The sequence below is a fragment of the Lissotriton helveticus genome, chromosome 10 (genome assembly GCF_964261635.1).
Source record: "Lissotriton helveticus chromosome 10, aLisHel1.1, whole genome shotgun sequence".
Classification (NCBI taxonomy): domain Eukaryota; kingdom Metazoa; phylum Chordata; class Amphibia; order Caudata; family Salamandridae; genus Lissotriton; species Lissotriton helveticus.
In genome coordinates this window covers 1093688021-1093713940 of record NC_136071.1, presented here as the reverse complement: position 1 = coordinate 1093713940, position 25920 = coordinate 1093688021, and the positions used below count along the sequence as shown (strand labels likewise).

At 48.4% G+C, this 25920-nt stretch overlaps 1 protein-coding gene across 4 annotated transcripts in view; it reads left to right on the top strand.

Moving 5' to 3' along the window:
- Positions 1 to 25920, top strand: part of PHKA1 (phosphorylase kinase regulatory subunit alpha 1) — a 1063236-nt gene that overhangs the window by 896353 nt on the left and 140963 nt on the right. For all 4 annotated transcript variants that reach the window (XM_078663812.1, XM_078663811.1, XM_078663813.1 and 1 more), the window contains one exon: positions 6217 to 6375. In XM_078663812.1, coding sequence (XP_078519938.1) covers positions 6217 to 6375 — 159 coding nt within the window. The remainder of the gene's footprint in view (positions 1 to 6216; positions 6376 to 25920) is intronic.

Below are 25920 nucleotides of genomic sequence, written 5' to 3'. Positions count from 1 at the left end.
ACCCCTTTTCCTCCAGCTCTACTGTTTGATGAGGACGAGTCTGAAGAGGAGGATCAGGACTCATATGGCCATGCCAACAGCCCCTCTCAGCTGCTGGTTAAATGCCAGGAAACGGACTCAGAAGGGGGATATGACCAAGAGGAGGGCTATGAACGTCATGCTGCCCCACCACAGCAATACTCTGGTCAAGAGATGGTTACTGTACCATCATCTTTCCTACAGGACCTGCATAAAATGCTGCAAGATTATAAGTCTAAGGCTGCACAGCCTGCTCCAGCTCCTGTGGCGCACGGCATGCCTGTCATGGCACCAACCTCAACGGCTGTTCCTGTATCACCACCGCAGGTGTCTCTTCAGCCACTGACATCGACCCCACGGGAGCCTTCCAGACCTGCTGACACGCATGATGATTCCTCGGAGGAGGATCATACTTCGGAGGGTAGAGATGATCAGGCCTCTGAGTGGGATGATTACGTCATTCCGGACCCTCCATCTCCATGTCCGGATCCAGTGGATTCTCCACCTGCAGATATCAGAGGTTTTCATGAGCTGATGGAAAGAGCGACTGCAAGATTCAAACTGACAATGCCTGCAGAGTCCTCCGAGTGTTTCTTGTACGATTTCAAGGAACCTTACAGAAGAATGACAAGATCCAATCCAATAGTGCAACATCTCTGGGATGAGGGCCTTGAGGCCATGAAAAATCCAGCGACGGTGGTCCCTGTGATACCGCGTCTAGATAAGAAGTACAAGTCGCCTGATGATGGTCCAGCTGCCTTGACAGGCCACCCGAAACCGGACTCAGTAATTTCCCACGCGGCGCAGAGAAAATCCCGCAACACCTCTGCTCCGTTAACAGCTCCTCCGGACAAAGAGGGAAGGAAATTGTACAATGCCGGGAAGAGATTCTCATCCATGGCGAGTCTTCTTGTGCGAGCAGCTAATGCCCTAGCAATATTGGGCAGATATGACCGTCAGCTTTGGTGTGATGTCGCACCGTTCCTGGACCAGCTACCTCCAGAAGCGAAAGCAGAAGCAAGGAAGGTCTTGCAAGAGGGGGAGGCGACATCGATGGAGGTCATTGACTGTTCCATGGACATTGCCACGACGGCATTTTGTTCTTTTGCGGGAGCTGCGGTCCTTCGTCGCCAGGGGTGGCTGAAGGCAACCTGGTTTCGACCCTAGATCCAAAATAAAGTCCAGGATCTTCCATTTGATGGAGAGGCACTGTTCGGGAAACTGATCTCTCCAAGACATCAAAAAGACACTAAGACCGCAAGATCCTTGGGTACGCTCCAGTACCGTAAAACACCTTTTAAAGGATCCAGGGGTAAGAGTGTGAACTACAGAGGATCTTACCAACAGCAAAGATACTCTTCCTATGGTTCAAGTTCACAGCAGTACCGCCAGCCTTACCAACAAAGGCAGGGCGAATCCTCCAATTACTCAAGGCCTAACAACAAAGGAAAGCAGGCTCGCCAGGGACGCGATACGTCCAAGCGCCAATAGTGGCCTCCTGGCTTTTCCTACTGGACCCTCCTCCAAGAAGTCATCAGTTGGCGGCAGGGTATCAAAATACCTTCAGAGTTGGTCCAAGATAACATCGGACTGTTGGGTGCTCAACATCATTAGAAAGGGCCATACCTTGGAAGTCACCCAAATCCCACCAACAAAGCCCTCTGCAGCCGTTCCATCGAAACACCTACGTCTTCTGAGGCTCGAAGTTCATGAAATGCTCCTCAAAGGGGCTATAGAGCCGGTTCCCTCCGACCAAAGAGGACAGGGATTCTATTCCAGGTTCTTCCTGGTCAGGAAGAGGTTAGAGAAATGGCGTCCCATTCTAGATCTCAGGGAGCTCAACACCTATCTCATCTCCCTATCTTTCCGGATGGTTTCCCTTCAAGACATCCTGAGGTTAATCAATCCGGGGGATTTCATGGCCACTCTCGATCTCGAGGATGCATACTTTCATGTACCGATTCACCCAGCACACAGAAGGTTTCTACGGTTTACAGTAGCCAAGAGACACTTTCAATTCAGGGTTTTACCCTTTGGTCTTCGCTCAACCCCGAAGATTTTCACGAAGGCGCTGGCTCCGGTGGCGGCATTCCTACGAAGACATCATTTTCAAGTCTTCCCTTACCTGGACGACTGGTTGCTGAAGGCTCTGTCCAGGGAGGCAGCGCAGGACGCTGTTCAGGCTTGTACAAACCTATTTCAAAATCTGGGACTCACGTTAAACAAGGACAAATCATCTCTGGTTCCATCCAGGAAGGCACGATTCTTGGGAGCCATCCTGGACTCAAACCTTTCAAAAGCTTTTCCAACTCTAGAAAGGCGGAGAAAACTTCAAACCATGGCTCTGGACCTACGAAAAAGAAGGTGTCTTTCAGTTCGCCGCTACAAGTCTCTGCTGGGGGTAATTTCATCATGCATACCCCTGATTCCTCATTGCAGGCTGTGAATGCGGCCTCTTCAGGAACAATTGGACATCCAATGGAAACAGGTGCACGGATCATTCGACGACAAGGTGTCTGTCACCCCGACAATGCAGAGAGCGGCTCTGTGGTGGACAGACCAAAGCAACTTGTCCCAAGGTCTATTCTTCGTAAACGATCCATCTCCTCAAGTAGTGACAACGGACGCGTCGTTGGATGGTTGGGGAGCAGTGATGCAGGACCTGCATGTCAGTGGCCATTGGTCTCCTCACGATAGACGGCTCCACATCAATCTACTGGAGCTCAGAGCGATAAAACTGGCTCTTCAAGCTTTTCTCCCACGTCTAGGAGGTTCACAAGTTCTCATCAGGACGGACAACACCACGGCCATGCATTATGTGAACAAGGAGGGAGGAACCAGATCTCTCCCGTTGTCACAGGAAGCTCAGGAAATCTGGGAATGGGCTATCCTTCACGGAATGTCACTACAGGCGGAACACTTGCCAGGGGTTTTGAACGAGAATGCCGACAGACTGAGCAGGTTATCATCAGTCAGTCACGAGTGGGAGCTCAACCAACAAGTTCTAGAAGAAGTATTCCGCCAGTGGGGCACACCGGCGATAGATCTCTTAGCCATGCCGTCCAACAAAAAATGCCGGTCTTATGCAGGCAGGCTTCACCACCGCGGATCATTGGGGAATGCGCTTTCCATAGCCTGGTCAAGAACATTTGTCTACGCCTTTCCCCCATCCCACTGATCCCGAGACAGATCAGGAAGTTCAAGGTGGAACCTTGCAGGATGATCCTGATAGCCCCTGCTTGGCCGAGACAATTCTGGTACACGGAGCTCCATCTGTTGACGCTAGCTCCGCCTCTTCCCTTATTCCAGACCTAGTCACAATGTCAGAAGGACAGGTTTGGCATCCGGATCCACAGTCATTACACCTGAAAGCATGGCTCCTGAGCAGCGAAAATTTATGAATCTCCCCATCTCGACCGAAATTAAAGAAGTCCTCTCCCAAGCGAGAGCCCCTTCCACAAACAGGACGTACCGCCTCAAATGGAAGAGATTTTGCATTTGGTGCAGGAGAAAGAAGATTGACCCTTTTTCTTCAAAACCTCATCAGCTTCTGCCTTATCTCTTGTCCTTGGCTAAGTCTGGGCTGGCCCATTCTTCTATAAGGGTGCACATGGCAGCAATTTCAAGATACAGACGGTCGGAGTCTGGACCCTCTTTGTGGTCTGCCAGAATTATTAAGCAGTTTCTAAAAGGCTTGTTTAGGGTCTATCCACCAGTGAGACCTCCGCCTCCTACTTGGCACCTGAATCTCGTCCTTTCTCAACTCATGAAAAGTCAGTTTGAGCCAATTCATCGTTCAGACATGAAGTTCCTGTCATGGAAATTGGCTCTCCTTCTTGCCCTCACATCGGCAAGGCGTGTTGGGGAATTACAAGCTCTCACAATCCAAGAGCCTTTTCTACAATTCAAAAGAAACACAGTTATCTTGAGAACCAACCCGAAGTTCATACCCAAGGTACCCTCGGACTTGAACGAGCCGGTTATTCTTAAGGCTTTCTTTTCTCACCCGGCTACACCAGCGGAGAGATCGCTACATTCTCTGGATGTGCAGCGATGTTTGAAATTCTATTTGGATCGCACCAAGGGATTTCGGAAATCCTCACAATTGTTTGTGGCTTTTGGTGGTCCGAGAAAGGGTCTCTCTCTGTCAAATCAGGGAATTGCAAAATGGATTACCAGTGCCATCCTACATTGCCATTCTGCAGCAGGTAAACCACTGACTGGCAGGGTTAGAGCACATTCCACAAGATCAGTGGCGTCTTCAACAGCCCTCTTCGCGGGGGTACAGATAAAGGACATTTGCAGAGCTGCTACCTGGAGCAGTGTCCACACCTTTACTAAGCATTACTGCTTGGATTCCTTGCAACAAGAAGATACTGCGGTGGGCCAGGCAGTCCTGAGGAACCTCTTCCACTAATTGGTGAGCTTTCCTTTCTATCCCACCTTCCGTACTTTTGCACATTTTGTATCTTTGTCATGTTGGCTTTGCAATGTATACTATGACACAATATGTGGGTTTTATATTGCTAACTGCTTGCTACTCTGATACAAAAGCATGGGAATCTCTGAAAGTTCCAATACTGGGGCAAGAAAACAAGTTACTTACCTGTAACTTTAGTTCCCCAGTATTGGTAACTTCCATAGATTCCCATGTGCCCACCCACCTCCCCGAGGAAAGCTCAGCCTTCAGCAGAAATGGTGGCTACACACAACGGCTACGAAAATCTGAGGCTCTGAGGTTCCTTCAGGAGGGTTCTAAGGGGTGAGGCTCTTCTGATTGGCTGATGCCTAAGTTTGGTCTCTTTTACACAAAGAGAGTGATGGGCTACAAAAGGGAATGAGGCCCAGGCCTTTTTCTTTCTCTTTTGTGCCTACTGCTATGTTATTTTTGTTACCTAGACTCCCATTCCGACGACGGGGAATGATACAAAAGCATGGGAATCTATGAAAGTTACCAATACTGGGGAACTAAAGTTACAGGTAAGTAACTTGTTTTCTTATGTTTCGTATACATAGCACTTTAGATTCTAAAAATTAAACGCAAGGTGGCCTTTGTGGACACCAGCGACATTGGAGAAAATAAATAGAGCGTACACAAGGGAGAAATAATTAATTCCTTGGAGGGTGCAGAGTGTGAAATGCTTACCGTTTGCAACACCCCGGGAAAAATCCCCAATATGAAAATAACGAATTAATTGAACATACAGAGCATCGTAGGCAAAACTATTATATAGAAAACAGTTCTTTCATTTAGCATAATACACAAACAAAATCATATGGGCTCATATCGATTCAATGTATCAAAATGTAAAGTTGCTTCCCTGTAAAATGGATCCAAAAAAGAACAAGCCTGCGAGTGGTGCGCGTGCGCGCCACAGCGCATGGCTTTAATTATCGCGCCCATGTCTGGGCATGATAATTAAAACCACATGATGCCAGCCGTGCGGGTAACAGACACCAATATGCCATGGGCGGAGCAATGCTCCCGCCTTTGGCCAATTGCGTGCTGTCTTTGGTAAAAAGACGCACGCAAAGGCCAATAGCCTGGCCCAAAACAAATAGCACACACAAGAGCGTGTGCGATTCCTAGGTCAGTTTTCAAACCCCCTACAAGAAATCTCGCGCTGCGCACAGCAACGCTAGGAACGAGACCTAAAAAGCTGATTGCAATGAATTGCTGAAATCCTGCTTCATCAATTTTCATTAGGCAAATTCTTAAGACCTTGTGTAAATGCTGGAGGAAACTCAAATGGGACAGCAGTGGTTCGGCAATATGATGAAATTGGTTTTAATCATTTCAGGCTTACGGTCAATCAAAAATTCATGTTTACACTAGAGGATATTCTGAATGTACATCTGTAGTGAATATAGCCTAGCTGGACAACCCTTGTTACAAGTTCATCCATTTTCCGGATTTTAGCATTTTCATTTGTTTTAGGCAGTTCTGTAAACTTGCTTCAAGATTCAGACAAACCTTGTGCATAATTTGCATATAGATTTTCTGACCGCACCTTAACGGCAAACCTGTAAAGCTTGGCAGCATTATCTATTTGCCGGAATAAGGTAATTAAATTACACACCAATTACACTACTCTACTGCAAAGGGGTATACTTGATGTCTGATGTTTGAAAAAAAATGCTTATTGTCGAAGATCCTCTTTTTAAACATTTAAGTAATCTCTTTCCTTGCATTTGAAGAAACCTGGAATGTCAATTTCTGGAGACATGTCTGGTTTTGCCGATGACCATTCTACCCATAGCCATCAGGGTCAGTGGCTGCGCAGGAGACGGCTGGACGGGGCTCTCAATAGGGTACCAGTGGGATTTTATCAGAAAGTCTGGAAGATTTTACAAAAGGTGAGCAACTGCCTCTTTTATATTAAGATGCCTGTGCTATTGTGATATTTGTCTTAGTCATAGAATGCAAAAGACATTATACATTTTCTGTTTTTATAAACTTAATTGATTGCATTATTTTTTTTCCCAATCAAAAAAACAATTACCCCTACCATGTGAAGTCACAAAGTCACAAAAAATATACATTCTCTAGTCTGTCATGAATAGGTCATTAGCAGGAACTAGGAGTTTCTACAGAAGTCAGGAGGTGATTTTCACTTTGCAAGCCCTATACCATACATTGGTTCAGTAGCCAATTCCTGGTGAATATAGCTACCTAGATGAAAGTTACATGAGTTAATGTAGGTCATTCACTAGGGCATGAAAGCGTTTTGTCATGTCCTCGGTCCAGTCTTGGTATAATGTTTCCAGGGAGCATGGCACCTGGCAACTTGTTCCCAGGTCTCCAATTGGATGCCTTCGGTTGTTTCTATAGATATGTTATGTAGAAATGCTATCTCGGATGAGGTCCATCTGGCCATTTCTTTATTGGCGATGCTTTAGGTTATTTTCAGTCCCTGGCTATATTGCGCTTGGCTAATAGTAACGCTAATGTTAATTTGCTCTTGCTTTTATAAGGTCCCAAACATGGGAAAAGTCTAAAAAGAAATACCCCAGCAACACTGTCAGTCATTCTCCCAGAGCCATGTTAACATGGTGTACAACCATATCCCAGTATCTTGTCATCTCTGATTAATCCCATACCATATGAAAGAAGGCTGCATCTGGGGATTCACTGCCTAGTAGGGATGTGGTAGGTGTGCTGGCAGTAATTAAACTGTATACATTTACATCTGCTGTTTCTTGATACTAAGACTGAGTGCATTGTAATTTTTACCAATTCTTCATCCCTAAACTCTCTTCAATCAATCAGGGGTTTATATAGTGTGCCTACTCACCCGTGAAGGTCTTAAGGCGCTGATCTGGCTGGGCGCCAGGCTTCAGTCGAAGAGGCAGGTCTTTAGGTCCTTCCTGAATTGGGTTAGCGACGGAGATTGCCTGAGGTGGACAGGTAGGGTGTTTCAGATCTTGGTGGCAATGTAGGAGAAGGCTTTTCCTCCAGCTCTAGTCTTGTGGATCTGTGGGACCGTGACCAGGGCCTTCCTTCTTGTACTTATTTATCTCTGTGAGTGGTTTCCCAATGTTCACACTACAATGTTTTATAAGTGTGATATCATCCTACGTACCACACCCCAGGTTAGGAGGGTCAGTAATATATCGTCTGTGGATGGTTCGATACTACTAGAGTCCCACAGCATTTTGATGACATATGTCAGTCTACAGTATGTAAGCAACTGTTCTAAAGGAAGTCCATAGTCGTTCTGCACTTCTTTAAATACACAGTGAGCTCTAGAGGAGTACAGGTCACCCACTGATTCGAAGGAATAAGTCTCTTACATGTTTTTGCCAAAGATCTCAGTTGTGTCTAACTTGTCAAGCAAAGTTTTTCCAGTGTGACTGAAATGAAATGTAAAGTGGCATGTTAATAAAAGTGTTTTGATGTGTACCTTGATATTTAAGCTAAGGAACTTTCTACAACATTTTTAAAGGTTTACTTGTTTTGAACAGGTAGCTTATTTTTCCATTTATTAACTGTATTTCCATAGTGTGGACTTCACCCCAAAAAATGAACCAGTTTTGACAAACTATATAGGAAATGAAATAACAGGAACTTTACAATAGAAGTAGAATAATGGCGAGGAGGTTGCTCAGAGTTACTTGGTTGGCAGTTGCGAAGAGAAGAATATTTGCAAAATGCAGCGGTTTGAGAGTTAGGCAGATTTATTCAGGGAGGAGATAACACATGTAAACGCTTAATTGAGAATTTATCTACTTGGTGAAAGAAATGTCCATGTTGATGCGAAACTTCTTTTGCAGATCTTCCAGCAACGGTGTATTTGTCCCTCATTTAAAAGGGTTTTCTGCAGCATAAGGCCTTTGGTGCAGTCTATTTTCAAGCTAATGGTACCTGCTGTGGGAGGATTGAATGTTGCACTAGTTTCACTACACATTATCAAATCTGGAATTGACTGCTGCAGAATGATGTCCAGTATTTTCTAGGTAGTTGTTATGAAAAGTTGTAAATTTTTTGGTTTCTCCATTATCGGAACTTTCATGGATTCCCATACTTGAATCATCATGCTTGAATCGTCCCTGTCGCCGAGCTTGGAGTCGCACAGTAGTCCTACTGAGCAGTGGAATGTCAAACATAGCATTGAAAGCTTTAATATGATCACAGCATTAACCTATTCACATCATTTCAGAAGAATCAGACTTCAACCAATCATATTCAAGCTCAGACAACACCCCTCAGATTTAACCGCTGGTTTAAGCAGACCATGTGTGACACTTCCAATCCAGCTCTCATCAGACTTTATGGAACCTGTATTAAAAAGAGACTGCATTCTAAATATTCACATAAAGAATGCATGTTGTTGCCCCTGTCCTAACCATGAGGTTAAAGAATGCATGATCATTTTTAGCAATGTAATCTTGTAATTGCCCAGTGACTATTTTCCCCAGGTGCTTTACATTTTCCACAAAAACCTTTAGGACAGATGGTAGACTTTTGCTCTATCTTCAGAAAGCAAAATCTAGAGACGTCCCATCATCGGATGAAGATTTAGAAGGTTTCTCAAGACCATCTAAAAAGGGCTCATTCTCTTGATGGACACTCTCTGAAGTCCACTTCTGAAGCAATGTTGTTGGAAATTTGCCCTTCTTGCATGGTCACCTGGGATTTTTTGCCTTTTTGTTGAACCTTATTTTTGTTGATTATAAATCTCTGCACTTACCCCTGCTAACCTGTGTAAAGTGCTTGTGCTCTCTTTTTCCAACATGGTAAAAGTAGCACATTTAATTTACTCTAATTCCCTAGTATATGGCACTACATGCCTGCCACAGCAGCGTGGGTATGCATTTTCAAATTGCTATTCGACCTTAAAAAACAAACCATTTGCCAGACCTAAACTTTCCCTTTTAATACTCAGAAGACACCCCTAAGGTAAGCCCAAACTGCCCGTACGGCAGGGTGCATGGTATTTAAGAGGTAGGACATGTATACTTAATGTTTTGCATGCACTGGCAGTGCAAAAACACCAAAGTCACATTTGACTGTGGCAAGGCTTGCTCTGCCATTGGTTACTACTGGTTTACACTGTTACATTTAATAAGTGTTGCATTTTGTTCTCTATTTGAAGTCCCGGTCACGAGGGAGGTCCAGGGACCGGTCACGGAGCCATCAGCAGTTGTCATCCAAGTCTACGCACTTGGGGTCAGGTAAGTCGAAGCAGAAGAAGAAGTCGAAAAAGCATTGTCGCTCTTCAACTTCTCCCTGTCGGTCGGCTGACGAGACAAGGGATGTGGGCGGTGCCCCTCCCGCAGCTCTGGGTGTACAGAGCATGAAGGGCCGACTCCGAGTTTCCCTCCCTTCCCGGGACCCGGAGCGACGCCAGCCCAGCTTCGTCATTTTTTCGAGGCGATCTATGGCATCTTTGGGCAGCCCGACTCCGCTGGCGTGCCTTCGGGCCCCGCAGACTCAGTTGGGGGTCCTAGGCCTTCTCCGGCGGCGGCTCTGGCCCCGGCGCCAAAGGGCCCCCATAGATCCAGGCCTAGATCCGGATCGGCGTCGGTTTACCTCATTACACCTCCACCGGTGCCGCTTCCTCCGGCACTCGACGCTTGCCTCCATCCTGATGTGGACACAGAGCCGGACCAGCGTCGTCCGATGCTGTTTCTGGCGCTGAGTGGGGTTTTCGTGCCCTTGTTCACTCCTGGGGTCCCTTTCAGGCCAGATTGGCACCAAGAGGACGAGGAGGAGGACTGGGAGGGGTCAGGTGACCCTCTAACCGACCAGTTGGATTATCACCTGGACTGGAGAGAGGACCTAGGGGAGGCCAGTGGTCTTGATACATTCCCTGACCTTGGCTTGCTGTCTCCTCCTACTGTGGCTACGGAGGAGGGAGCTTCCTATGCAGTGGTGTTGCGAAGGGCGGCCGAGGCTCTCCACCTCGAGCTCCCTACACCCCTGAAAGCTTGGTGGTCCAAGCCTCTACTTCCAAGAGTGCATTCCCAAAAGCTCCACCAGATAGTAAATCCAAGAAGCTTGATAATCTTGGGAAGAAGATTTTTTCTTCTGCCAGCTTGGGACTGTGAGAAGTTAGCCTGGCATATGATGTCCGTTCTTCTAGTGGACACCTTGCACCAGTCTAAACGACCCGTATTGATGGTGGTTGTAAAGTCAACCTTATAGACAAGCTATCCAAGTGGTAGCATGGATCAGCAGTCCTAAGCTAAAACTTCAGAGAGCATGTAAAGCAACCTGTTTTACCAATTATATTCCATTGAATACCAAATGAAAGGACATCACACAAGGTATATATCAAATATATATGTATTTATTTCTAACACAACCCCTCTGCACTCTTTATGAGGTCAGAGATCGAAATACATTACAAGTTACTCAATTAGCATACTATAAGTTGCACAAATACAGTTATGCCCTAGGGGCCTCAAAAACCATATACTAAGTAAGTGGTATAAGGACCACTTCAGAAACAGTGAATAGGCTTAGGGCCTAGGGAATCGCTGGGGCTACACGAGACAACCAAAGGTTAGGAAGTAGGAGACCCACGGGAGACGCGTGCAGTGTCTAAACCCAGTCGCGAGTTATCATTGACTTATAATGGAGAATGAAGAAGTTGCAAAGTTACAGTTTTAAGACACTTCCGGATGGGCTATGGTAAAACCCCTTTAAACTATGACATTTCGAGAGTCTAGACCCACGGGAGCAACGGAGTACTCGAGTTACCTCACCCAGGGAAGCCGGGTGCATAGGTGTCTTTTCGTGTCGGGTTTCGTCGATGTTTTCTATGGAGATCTGCAAAGAAATGCTGCAGGTGACCGGAGGAAAAGTGTCCGGGTGGATCCAAGGGTGGATCGGAGACGAGAAGAACCTGAAAGCAGAGGGGACAGAGTCTGGGTCACTAGCCAGTGACCAGGAAGGAACCAGGCGATGTCGAGTTGATTTCAGGTGAAGAGGTGAAGCTTGTCTCTGCAGCCACGAGGACCAGGAGGTGTCGACGACGACCAGGAGCTGGATTCGAGCTGTCCCACGAAGGATCTAGTTGACTGCGGTGTCTGTATCCGGACTGGACCCAACAAGCCTTGGTAACCGCAATCCACACAGGAAGTGAAGATTGGCTTCGGAGCAGACCAGCAAGTTCTGGTGAGCTCCTCCTTTGCAGGGAAGCTGGAGCAAGCCTGGAGCTACAAGGAACGCAGTTTGGTTTCAAAGGAAGGTCTTCGGAGGGGTAACTAGCCAGCGGGCTAGAAACCGTGAAGACACGTTAAGCTGAAATGCAAGAGCGGGCCCCACGCGGCACTCGTGGAGTGTGGAGGGCTGAGCTTTGGTGCAAATGGCGCTCTGGTCTGGGACTTCTCATACCCCAATGCACAACTGCGAGGGTGCCTTGGTAGTTGCACTGTTAGCAAAATGCAAGATATTCAGGGTGTCCGGTCCCACGTCTCTCGTGTCCGCCACGGGTCTCAGCTTTGCTGTGGATGTGGGTCGGAGTCAGAGAAGTCTGAGAGTCCAGTTCCTGTGTCGCTGAGTTCTCGGGATCCGGCGGTAGCGTCGACAAAGCAGACCGGCAAGTTACTGGTGGTGGTGGTGCCTGTTTGCACAGGGTGGTCACTCCTTGACCACAAGGGAGATGTCTTCAGTCTTCTAGTCGGTATAGAACGTCGAAGGTCCAAGAGTTTGTATCAAAGTTTCATTCCCGGATTATCTAAAGTTCTGGGGACACAGCACATATCTTTATACTAAAGAAATGGGCTGGATTACCTACTAGGTCCCTCCTATGGGTGGACCTTAGAAGGGGGTGGTTACACCCCTTTCCCTTTGTCCAGTTTCATGCCAGAGCGGGGCTGGAGTGTCCCAGCAACTGGTTTGAACCGGGCTATGCATGGAGCACCTTGTGTGCCCCAGGCAGTGTCTGGAAAAGCATCTTTCCATTCAACCCACCCTGCCCCAATACACTACAGGCTGTCTGGGGAGGTGCTAGCACCTCCTTCGACAGGAAACCTATTGTCCAAGCCTCCCTTGCTGAAGTTTCCCCCAGCAACAGGAGGTCAGACTTGTGTCTGGCGCAGCAGCATCCATTTTGTGATGCTGAGGCTCTGTTTAACTTTAACCGGGTAAAGCAGTAACTACATGTCTTTTCCCTCTAGAAGGGTGGAATGCTCCCCCCCGGCGCCAGAACTGGCGGGAGGGATAGTATTCCAAAGTGTTTGACACCTTACACAACATGTTTTGATAAAGCCAAACCAAAGTTAGCATTAACCGTGAGGATTATAATGCACTTAAGAGTATATGGTATGGCTATATCATGGAACAGCTATAAGGAGATGGTTCCGAAAGCTGCAGAAGGGCTCAGCTCATGCTAGGGCACCCTCTCACATAAAACCAAGCACTCTGCCTTCAGGAATGTCAAGGCCTGCCATACAAGTGACTTATAGGTGTATATGTGTCTATATATATGAGTAGATATAGATATACTATATCCAAGTAAGGGGTGATTACACCACCTTACCCAAGCTGAGTGATCAGCCTGTGGTGTCAGTTTGGATGGCCAGCCAGGGGTGGCATAATACCTACTGCAGCCCCTGGTAGGCCTTGGATGCACCTATGCCCTGGGTACCTATGGTACACTATACAGGGGCTCACAAAGGTGACCCAATACCCAATCAAGTATGTACCTAAAGTACATGGAGTCCATTTTATAGGGAGAGCAGATAGCCTGGGGCCCTGAATAGCAGGATCCCAGGCCAACTAAGTAAAAAAAAAAGCAAACCACTAAGCAAAAAGTTGGGGTAAACATAGTCAGATATCCACCTTCCTACAGGGACTGTGGTCGGTACACACTGCATGTCTATTGGACCGTTATTCCCACTCTGTGTGGGACACGGTTGTGTCCAGAGGAGGCCCGGACCGTACTCTCCCAGGCAGTTCTCGCTGGGAGGGACGCAGCAAAGTTTACCATCCGTTGTGTGCTGGATACCGCCGACTCTCTAGGCAGGACGATTTCCACGTCGGTAGCCCTTCAACGCTACGCCTGGATGAGATCAACTGGCTTTTCTGGGGAAGTCCAGAACACCCTTATGGACATGCCCTTTGATGGCCGTCACCTTTTTGGCAACAAAGCAGACCACGCTCTAGAGCATTTCTAGGACTCATGGACTACGGCCAAGTCCTTGGGCCTCTCCAGCCACCCTGAGCAGTTTGCTTTTCGCCCCTTTCATGGCTACGGAAGGGATTCCCCCCTACGTCCCACCCAGAGCCACAGGCCGATGCATGTTCCCCAACCTTCGTCCGGCTGGGGACCTGTACACTAGCTTACCCCAGGATGCCACACTCTAACTACTTGAGGAAACGCTCACAAGATGCCAATGGGAGTACACAACACCCAGAGAGTTCATTCTGGATTGCGCAAGATTAGCTCTCAAGGAGAACTATTTTGAATTTGAAGGCACATACTACCTTCAAACCAATGGCACCTCTAGGGGCAGCGTTTTTGCCCCCAGTGTGGCCGGACTCTACGTCTACAACCTGGAACTAACACACATCCTGTCACCCGCCAACTCGTTCAAAGGCTCAATGGCCTTTTGGCGCCGCTACATCGACGATGTCCTATTAATCTGGAATGACAGTGAGGAAGCACTGAGCCTCTTCCTTACCTGGCTGAACAAGCAAGACCAGGTCCTGCGCTTTACAGCCACAAGCAGCCGCAAAGAATTACCGTTCCTTGACTTACTGATTGAACCCAGAGATGGCAAACTTGCCACCACAACCTACTACAAACCGACGGCTAGGAACTCATTACTCCAATTTGGAAGCTTCCACCCTCGTCCACTCAGGGAAAACCTGCCCTTCGGGCAATTTTTACGCATCAGGCGTAATTGCAGCACCAGACAGGACTACAACAAACAGGCCAGTGATCTAGCCAAGAAATTACAACAACGTGGCTACCCAAAGAGAATTATAGAAAACACCAAAAAACGTGCAAAAAAACAAAACCGAGAGGCCCTATTGGAGACACCAGATAGACCAAAATATACCCCCCCACTCACTTGTGTCACAACCTATAACAGCATTTCCACCCAAGTTGGAGGATCCTGAACACGGGAAACCGCAAATGGGAACAAACTCTTTTTGCCTACAAATAATCCACCAGCATAAGGGATCAACTAGTGGCCACACGACCTAAGAAAAGGGAGCCTACCACACTCCCCATAATACACACCACATGAGGGCTACCCAGAGTCACAGGTCACTACCCCTGCGGTGACTGCAGCATCTGTCATCTCACTCACCACAGCAAGACCCTAGACCTGGAACCAGGGAGAACATGGCACCAATTGAAACATACCAATTGCAATTCGGCAAACCTTATATATCTAATTGTATGTCCATGCCAATTGAGATACGTGGGAATGACCACAAGGAAAGTGCGTACACGTATCACGGAGCACCGAAGCACTATCCGGTGTAAAAAAACTAACAGCAAACTCATGGACCGTTTCCTCCAAACAGGGCACACACCTAATGACATACGGTGGACAGTAATTGAGCAAATCCCTGTTCAACCGACAGACAATGAGAAAAACCTATTACTGAAGGAACAACGCTGGATTTACAGATTATACACTCACCTTGAAGGCCTCAATGACAATATTCCGTGGAATAGCCTAAACAAGTGACAGGATGCCTATTGATAACGAGACTTTGACCCCGTCGGCACCCCTTGATACCTCAGACACCCGGCCTGTACACCCTGAATCACCAGTACTTATGATAGCCACACATTCCTTACATGGGACATGACTAGCCACTTACGTGGCATCACTCCCCCCCCTACAAAGCTGTAGCTAATCCAATACATTATGAGGCGGCAACCATGGGCCGTTACGCGCTTAGCTCTGTACACGCGCCTGCAATGGCCCAACATTATGGACGCCATACTCAGGCACAGGGCAACCACCAGCAAGCGCACGCATCCTTGCCCAGACAGCACCACACGTCTGTTCACCATTTTATATAGTTCTGGCAACCCATCTTGGGAAAATACCCCCTAAACAGCATGTAGTGACAACCCCGTCCTATTTCACCATGGGCTTAGCAACACACACGCGCCTTTTAATGGCCCAACCATATTCATACCATAACATTATGGACGCCACATTCAGACACACTGGCAAGTCCACGCGTATTTTTGTCTACGCATATTTTTGCCCAAACAACACCACGCATCCATTTTACCATCACTCATATTGTTTTGGTATATCACTCTGAATATTAGTGAAGACCCCTTGCTGTTTTTAACAAAACCTTTAAAATGCTAGGGAAAATGCCTCGAACTCTTTTACCATCATAGTTCTGGCGCAGTAGGGCTCGAGAGTATGTCTTCTATGTTTCCTTCTGAGACGCTGCTCACATTGAGACACGCCCACTATGAGCGCACCAATTGCAGCTGAGGAAACGCTACTCACACAAGCCCCGCCCAGCTTCTAACGAGCAACACCTGCATCCAACACTGGGTATTTAACATGCCGGCCACAGGAGCTCATTTACTACGGATCCCTCGGCCGGAGGACAGGTGTTTCAGCGGGTCAGGAGACCATAGCAAGTAAGTGGGAAGGCTTTGCCAAGCTCGCGGTACAGCCGCCAGTCGCGCTGCCTTTGGCCGTGACTGTGCGAGCAGGACATTACCGCTCCTAGCACTTAGCCACAACTACTCATAACCTTTCTTTCTTCTCTTTTAACTTTTAAGAGTGCATAGAGTCCCGACCTACCGGCAGAAGATCTTTGGAGTTTGTCCCCTGTAGATAGGAGTAAGCACAACATTACCAATAAAAGTGCATCTTTCTCTCGCCGCAATTTCACCACAATATGCCGCATTTAGATATTAGCACTATTACCGCATATCTCACCAAACCGGCATTTACCACGTTTCGCCACAAGCGCCGGACACCCGTGCCTTATCCGCCCACTTTTAGGCACCAGGCGCCCTGCCACAATACATGTGGTTGAACAATTTGCGTATTTTAAACAATATGTGTTCTTTCTGTTTGTCTTGGCCTTCCTTTTCCTTACAGGTACGAACTGAGAAGAAACACCTTTCACATATAGAGCACCTTAGCGTGTGCCACACATTCAGGGTACTGAATCATATGTATCCCTGTAAATACACCCACACATAAAAGGTCCTGATGAAAGCCAGTTTAAATAGAAGGCCTGGCTGATACTAGTCGACCACACTGGACGTGGGAGACCATAAGTCTACCCCTACACGTCCTTAGCCTTTGTTTTTAATTTCTGCCTGGGGCCCACCAATAAACTTACTGTTTTGGGACCCCAAGGAGACAGCATTTTAAACCTCACGCAGCACATCAGCACAGCACACTCACGTTCCAAAAACCCGCTCTGCAGTAGCCTGGCGTCGCAGCACACCTGAGGCACACTCGGTGCCTCGGGTGGGACCCGATGATGAAGCATGCCACCAACTAGGCTGATGGGTGAGGGCCTGCCTAATAAACCAAATGGTTTCCCATACTAAACACAGAGTACGCAAACACTACCCTAATAGCTAGTTCTTGTTGTTTACTCATTTAACCCCAGGGGAAACGAACTAGCTGTTCTAGTTCCTCTGTCTCTTTTTGATTGCAAGACATGTAACCACCGCCATGATTCTAGGGGCCAGCGGGCAGGCTAGTTCACCAACCCCGCCTCTGCTTCAGCCTCCAGACCTTCCTAGTCTGACATTTCAGGCCCATCATTCACCAGTGGGCGGCAGGATCCGCCATCACCTCCCCCACTGTCGCACCATCACATCGGACAGGTGGGTTTTGCAGATAGTCCGAAGGGGTTACTCCCTCCCCTTCGAAGCTACCCCTCCAGCCATGCCACCTCAGTACCATCGTATGTCGGAGGATCGTCTGGGCCTTCTCCAACAGGAAGTCACAGTTCACCTGGCCAAGGGAGCCATCGAGCACGTTCCTGCCCCCAGAAGTAGGTCATGGTTGCTAATCCCACTAATTTCTGGTACCCAAGAAGGACAGGGGCCTGCGTCCTATCTTGGATCTTAGAAACATCAACCGCTTTCTCCAGAAGGAGAAGTTCAAGATGTTGACGCTCGCTCAGATCTTGTCTGCCCTTGACCCTGGAGACTGGATGGTAGCGTTGGACTTGCAGGATGCTTATTTTCACATCCCCATCCTGCCAGCACACTGGCGTTACCTGCGGTTCACTGAAGGCCACGAGCACTTTCAGTTTACTGTGCTTCCATTTGGCTTTACCAGCGCCCTTCGGGTGTTCACGAAACTGATGGCGGTGGTCGAAGCTCAGCTGCGCAGATCAGGGTTTCCAGTCTTCCCCTATCTCGACGACTGGCTGGTGAAGGCGGGCTCGCCCCAGGTTGTCCCCTCCCACCTTACAGACTACGGCCAACCTCCTGCGTTCTCTGGGGTTTTCCATCAATGTGCCGAAGTCACACCTGACCCCCTCTCAGAAGCTCCTCTTTATCGGAGTGGTTCTGGACACAGTGTAGTTCGGGTTTATCCTCCCGAGCAGCGAGTCCGGGATATTCGGGCTATGATTCTGATCTTTCAGCCTCTATCCCGGGTTTCGGTCAGGATGACCCTGCGGCTGGTGGACCTCATGGACTCCCACATCCTGCTGGTCGATCATGCCAGGTGGCATATGCGGGCTCTGCAGTGGGACCTGAAGCTCCAGTGGGTGCAGCATCAGGGGAATCTGTCCGATTGCATTCAGATCTAAGAGGGCACTGCACGACAATTGCAGTGGTGGCTCATGAACCAGGATTGGGTCAACGGCAGGTCCCTCTCCCTTCCTCAACCAGAACACACAGTGGTGACAGAAGCATACCTTCTGGGATGGGTCGGTCACATGGGGGAGGCGGAGATCAGAGGCCTCTGGTTTCCGTCGGAGTCCGAGCACCGCATCAACCTTCTAGAGCGTCGGGTGATCTGTCTTGCACTCACAGCTTTCCTTCCCTCTGTTTGGAGAAGAGTAGTGCAGGTGTTCACGGACAACACCACAGCCATGGGGTACTGCAACAAACCAGGCGGTGTGGGGTCATGAACCCTATGTCAGGAGTCCATCCGCCTCTCGACATGGCTGGAACATCAGGGCATATCCCATCAGGGCATATCCCTGGTCGTTCAACACCTGGCAGGGTCTCTGAACGCCAGGGCGGACAAACTCAGCCACAGGTGCATGATGGACCACGAGTGGCGTCTTCATTCGGAGGTGGTGCAAGGTCTCTTTCAGCAGTGGGGAGAGCCTTGGTTAGATCTATTCGTCACCGAAGAGACCGCGCACTGTCAGCAATTCTGCACGTTGGAATTTCCAAGGCAGTACTCGCTAGGCAACGCGTTTCTCTGCGAGTGGAGTTGCGGTCTTCTAAACGCCTTTCCGCCTATACCACTTCTGCCCAGAGTGCTGAAGAGAATCAAGCGCGACCAGGCCCAAGTCATTCTCGTGGCTCTGGATTGGGCACGAAGAGTCTGGTATCCTGAGCTGCTCAACATTGCCATCGATCCTCCGATCAAACTGCCTCTTCGGGAGGATCTTCTGTCGCAGCAGCAGGGGATGGTCCTCCACACGAACCTGTCCAACCTCCACCTCCTTGCGTGGAGATTGAGCGGCGGCAGTCATTTGACTTGCCTCCCGGAGTCTGTGATGTAATCTTGGCAGCCAGACGTCCCTCCACTAAGACGGTATGCACCTGCTGATGGAAAAATATGTGGCACGGTGTGCAGCAAAGGCCTTGGATGCCCTTTCTGCCCCTCTTTCTGAGGTTCTCTCGTTCCTCCTTTCTTTGGCCCACCAGGGCTCTGCTCTGGGCACTATCAAGGGCCATCTTTCGGCCATTTCTGCCTTTCTGATCAGCCTTCTCTCTTCAAATCCCCGGTTGTGAATCATTTCTTAAAAGGCATTACTCATCTCTTTCCTCCCATTCCCTTCGTAATGTCTCAGTGGGACTTGAATTTTGTCTTGACCTATTTGATTTGCGTTCCCTTTGAGCCGCTTCACAACTGTCCTCTAAGACTCTTAACTCTTAAGTCTGCATTCCTGGTAGCCATCACATCTGAAGGAAGAGTGAGCGAGCTCCAGGCTCTTTCATCCAAGCCTCCTTTTCTGGCTGGACATCCGGACAAGGTTCTCCTAAGAACTCGTCCATCATTTCTTCCCAAGGTGGGCACCTCCTTTTACATCGGGCAAACCATCACTTTGCCCACCTTCTTTCCGCCTCTACATCCTTCTAAAGAGGAAGAGAGGCTCCACCATCTGGACCCAAAACGTGCGCTTTCCTTCTATCTGGATCGCACCACACAGTTCCGGGTGGATGACTAGCTCTTTGTTGTCTACATGAAAGGTCGGGCCGTACACAAGTGGACCATCTCTTGATGGATTGTTTTGTGTATTAAAGCCAGAGCAAAAAAGGAGCCTCCAGTGGGGCTACGCGCCCATTCCCACAGGGCGACGGCAGCCACTACTGCTTTGGGACGAGGAGTCCTTTTGTATGACATCTGTCAGGCAGCTACGTGGGCATCGCTGAACACATTTACAAAACACTACTGCCTGGACAGCTAAGTCCGGAGAGACAGCTTCTTTGGCCGTTCTGTTTTCCAGGACTTTCTGGTGTGAACTTGGTTCGCAGACCCACGTCCGGGGTTGGTATTGCTGGGGTATCTATTCTAAGGTAAAGCATCTGTGTAGGAGAGTAGGGTCTGCTATCCTATGGTCACCCCAATTTTTGCTTTTTGCTTCACTGGTTTTCGACTTAATGTGGCTGTGGGCCTGCTAATCAGACCCACAGCCTGCTGTTCTCTCTCTAAATTCACAGACATGTACTATAGGTACATAAACAATTTGGTACTGGACACCTTGTCAGCCCCTATACAGTGCACTATAGGTGCCAAGGGCATAGGTGCATCCAAGGCCTACCAGGGGCTGCAGCATATCTTTTGCCACCCCTGGCTGGTACTTAAATCGACACAACTGGCTGTTCACACAGCTGGGGCAAGGTGGTGTAATCACCCCTTGCTTAGATATAGTATACCTATGTCTAAACCTATATCTGGACACATATATACCTATAAGTCACTCCTATGGCAGGCCTTAACAATCCTGGAGGCAGAGTGCTTGGTTTTATGTGAGATGGTGCACTAGCATGAGCTGAGCCTGTCTGCAGCTTTCGGAACCATTTCCTTATAGCTGTTCTACTGATACTGCCATACCATATACTCTTAAGTGCATTATAATCCTCGCGGTTATTGCTAACTTTGGTTTGGCTTTATCAAAACATGTCGTGTTTGGTGTCATACATTTTGGAATACTACCCCCTCGCCAATTCTGGCGACGGAGGTAGCATTCCACCCTTCTAGAGGGAGAAGACATGTTACTTTACTGAAAACGCGGTTAATCCTAACCAGAGCCCCAGCATCACAAAATGGATGCTGCTGCCACAGACACGAGTCTGGCCTCCTGCTGCTGACCGAAACTTGGCAGAGGACGCTTAATCAAAGGATCTCCTGTCACAGGGAGGTGTCACACCACCCCAGACAGGAGATAGTGGATTGTAGCAGGGAGGGTTGAAAGAAACTAGACACTGCCTGGGGCACACAAGGTGTCACTGGGCAGATTCCAGTCAAACCGGTTATGGGGCACTCCAGCCCCAGTCTTGGCGGCAAACTGGACAAAGGAAAGGGGTGTAACCACCCCCTTCCTGGGTCCCACCCATAGGAGTGACCTAGCAGGTAATCCAGCCCCCAGATTTGGAATATAGGTCGGAGCAGTGCCAATGCACATCAGATTATCCTGACTGAAACTTATGAAACGAAACTCTGGACCCTTCGACATCCCACTCGACGTGGAAGACTGAAGAATCTCCCTTGTGGTCAAGGAGTGACCACCCTGTGCAAACAGGCACCATCCAGCACCTCGACGTTTGCTTTGTTGCAGTTCCCGCCGGAACTCGAGCAACAGAGATCGACAAGAGCCAGCTTTCCTGCCTTCCAACAGCCCGATCCACAGTCTATGCAGAGCTGAGACCCGTGGAGGCGACCTGAAGCGTGGGAGCGGCCATCTTGGATAAACCACGAAGCGCTGACCGTGCAGCAACCGAGGCTCCCTCGAAGCTGTGCATTGGAGTTTGAGAAGCTCCAGCCCCGAGCAGCTTGTGCACCGAAGCTCACCCCTCTACACTCGTCGAGTGCTGCGTGGGGCCCTTTTGCATTTTCCTGCTCGACGCGTTGGTCCGGTCGCCTGCCCGTTGGCTAGTGGCCCCAGTACCGACGAAACCTTGAATTTACACAGCTGGTCTGGTTGCTCCAGACTGGCCCTCGCTCCCCTGAAAAGGAGCACCCGCTCTGACCTTGCTGGTCCGAGTGTTAAGCCTTCTTCGAATCCTGCGTGGGTTGCCCTTGCCAAGGCTTGTTGACTCCGATCCGGAAGCCGACACCGCCAACAGCGAGAGCCTTCGTGGGACAGCTCGTGATCCACTCCAGGACATCCTCAGTGCCCCAGAGACCACGTGGCAGCGGAGACAAGGCACCCGTCATCAACCTGATTGTGCCCGACATCGCCTGGTTCCTTCCTGGTTCCTTCCTGGTCACTGGCTAGTGACCCAGGCTCTGTCCCCTCTGCTTTCAGGTACCCTTCAACTTCGATCCACCCTTGGATCGCACCGGACACTTCTCTTCTGGACGCCTGCAGCATCTTCATCCTCAGGCACCATCGAACTGCGTGACGAAACCCGACACAGATTGGCACCTGTGCACCCGCTTCCTGTGGGTGAGGTAACTTACTAGTGCCGGTGTTCCCACACTGGTACACACCTCTAGTGCCTAAGTCTAAAGTTTGGTAATCCTAGTCCAGTCGGAAGACTCCTTTTGCAATAACTTTGTAACTTTTACGCACCATTGACTTTGCATTGGTGCAAGCCGTGCTTCCCGCACTGCACCCGAATCCCGCGGGCTACTCCCGTCCTAACTGCTGTTAGTCCAGTGTAGTCCCAGCGATTCACAAGGCCCTAGGCCTTACCCCACATCGATTAGTGATTGTTATACCACTTTTTTGATATATGGTTTGAGTGGCCACCGGCCTCATCCAAAACGTGCAACTTGTCTATGTTTAACTGTGCTTTTATTTAAACGCTTGTGCTTCATTGCTCATAAAGAGTAGTGGGGATTATTCTAAGAATAAATACATATATTTTGATAATATATAACTTGTGTGGTGTCCTTTCATTTGATATTACAGGACTGTATATGGTAAAACAGCTGGCTTCACATGTCCTTTGGAGTTAAGCCTTTAAGGCTGCTTAGTCCATGCTACCCCTAGGATAGCTTGTCTATAAGTTTGACTTACAACCACCACCATAAGGGATTGTTTGCACTGATACAAGGTGCCCACAGAACTGTGGACATCATATACCAGGCCAACTTCTCACAATCTATAACTAACTGTTTCTTTCAGATAATCAAGTTACTTACCTCCGTTAACGATATATATCTGTAAGAAACATAGGTAAGTTATAGATTTGTTACCGCCCCACCCATCCTCCCCGTTCTGCGAACTGATTTCTAGGCTTAAGGACATCCTTTCAGGGCCCTAGTTTTTTGCACCAGTGGTCGGTGTATTGCATGGCTCTGCGTTTCTGGCGCGGAAAGTCGTGTGCGGAACTGACAGCGCGCGAGGGCGGCGTCTGTGTAGCTACCGTGATGTCATCCTGGCAACCACATCGCTAACGACGGATGCAGAGCCGACCGACGCCCCCTTCCGATGCGCAGAGGTACTGCTGGCGAAAAACTTTCAAGATCCAGTCTGACACCTGGGGGTAATTCTAAGGAAAGGAATCTATAACTAACCTATGTTTCTTACAGATATATTGTTACCGAAGGCAATTAACTTGTTCTTCAAGGACTACTTTTAAAGATTTTGTGCATTATTGTTCTTCCTGTCTGATTCATGGCTATTCCACTGACTGCGACCACCTCTATTATCACGACTTGTCATGAGTGTTACTAAGATTATCCTGCTCGCGATATTTCGGGACTTCTAGGCCCCGCTTTTATTTACTGTAACCCCTGTATAGCTAAGTGATAGCAGAACCAGAAGGGGCATGTGGGTTACTGTGCCATATGCATATTTGTGGTTTTAAGCAAAAGACACACAAATGATGGACGAAATGTGGAACAAATCAAGCATTCACCCCGTCAAGAGATCTGGGTTAAATCCATAGTTCTTTTGCTCACCATGCCACCCCAGTTTAGACAGCCATATGCAGATCAGTCTTGACCCTCCTCCTCATGGGAACAGTCCAGCCTCAAATGCCAAGCCAGGTCCTCCCTGGACCAGAAACAAGCATACTGGGACCAGTTTTGGAGTATCACCCCTCATCAGCCAGGCTACCTTGAATCCAATGTTACATTGTTGGCGCGATCCACGTCTAGGCATTCGGGTGAGAAAGCAATAGACACACAAATGATGGAAGGAATGTAGAACAAATCAAGCATTTATCCCCAGTCAAGAGATTTGGATTACATTCATTGTTCTTGACCCTGCTCCTCATGGGAACAGTCTAGCCCCAACTGCTAAGCTAGGTCCTCCCTGGACCAGAAACAAGCATCGTGGGACCAGCTTGTATCCAGGGGCACAGTGAGTCCGGGACCCACTTAGACACTGCAGGCTGCTTAATAGAGCTATTTGCACCAGTATTTTGCATAGAAGGCATGCCTGGATGAGATCAGCTGAGTTTTTAAGAGACTTGAAAGCATCCTTTCTGAATATGTCCTTTTATGGGACCAGGTTGTTGGGATAGAAAGCTGACTTGGCTGTACAGCCAGTTAATTTCAACAGCTGTATAGAACGTTCATGGGCTCCCTCGGGGCCCTCCCTTCTCTTCAACCCACCCCTCTAGCCCCAACCCGCGCTGCATAGTGTTCTCCTTAACATCTTAGTAAAGTCCCAAATAAGAGATTAGCATGCTTTCATTGACAATGTATTTGAAATGTGCAAAGTCTGAGGGTGCGGATGAGACATTTTGAGAAATTGGCGTTAGTGTGCAGGGGTGGCTAGTATAAGCAGCTCCGCCCTGGCACTTCTGGGGTTGAACGGAATGACCTCTAAGCTACATGGCGCCCCCTACTGGCATGCAGAAGTATTGCTGGAAAATTGTCTAGATCGTGTCTGGTGCCTTGGAGCATTCTAAAGGTGAGGAATTTCCTGTTAGAGTATTCACTAAAAAGAGAGTTTCAAATGTAAATAAAACCATGGAGTGGACATCTGATGGGATTTATTTTGATGTGGTAGATGATAGCCACAGAGATGTTGATCCTACTTGTGTGAAACAAGCACTGGCAAAACCAGTAGATCTCATAATTTGCTATCTCACGTACCAGCGAATCGGCTTCGCTAATGTTTGTTTTCTTCTTTTTTTGCCTCCGGATGTCACCATGTATGCAGCACAGTGGCCATCATACATGGATACCTACTTTCATACCCCATTCTGGCACAATGCATGTGTTGCAAATGCTCCATTATAGTGGCCACCATTCACCCGTTTTAGGTCCATCTTTCAGCCAAACAGCACCTCCAGTGTTCACCAAAGTGTTGTCATTAGTAGCAGAAACCTTGAGGCCTGAAAGTTAACATCTCTATGTGAAAGACTGGCTGAAACACACCTCCGTTCAATGGATGCTACCCTCTTTTCACAAATGTTGTATTCTTCTGCACCCTTCAGGTTTTCAATAACTTACACAAAACAAGCATTTACAATGCAACGGTCTCGCCTTTGAAAAAGTTAGAGCTATTGGAATTGTAAATGACAACATTTTTATTTATGTGTTGGTTTTGAAAACAGATAAATAAATGGCACTGTCATTTACAATGCCAATAGCTTAATCTCTCGCAAATGCCACACACAAACACAGAGTCCCACATACATACATCCTACAGAGCCACACGCAGAGCCACATACACACACACACACAGAGCCACATACACAGACACACACACAGCCCCCCCCCCCCCCGTCGGGACGCACCCTCCAGGGCCAGCATGGACGGGAAGTCCTTGCAGTCTGAGATGACCAAAGAGCTGTAAAAACACCAACATCTGTTATTACGGACGTTTATAAAATTACAAGGTTCAGAAACCCCCATGCTGTTATGCCAACTCTTGCCACCGCCGAAGATGCAGGTGCGGCCCCCGAGCACAAGATGGCAGCAAGTGCAGCAAAGCATCAATGTATGGCCTCACATTAGGCGAACACGTACATGAGAAGGCAAACCCCCTAAAATAGTCTTCGCAGCATGACACCTTTTGGTGCACTGGACAGGGCATTTCAAACGGACCCGAGGGACCGCAGCAGAGACAGGGCCTTGAACCCTGCTAGTGGTTTTTAGCCAAAACAACGAGGA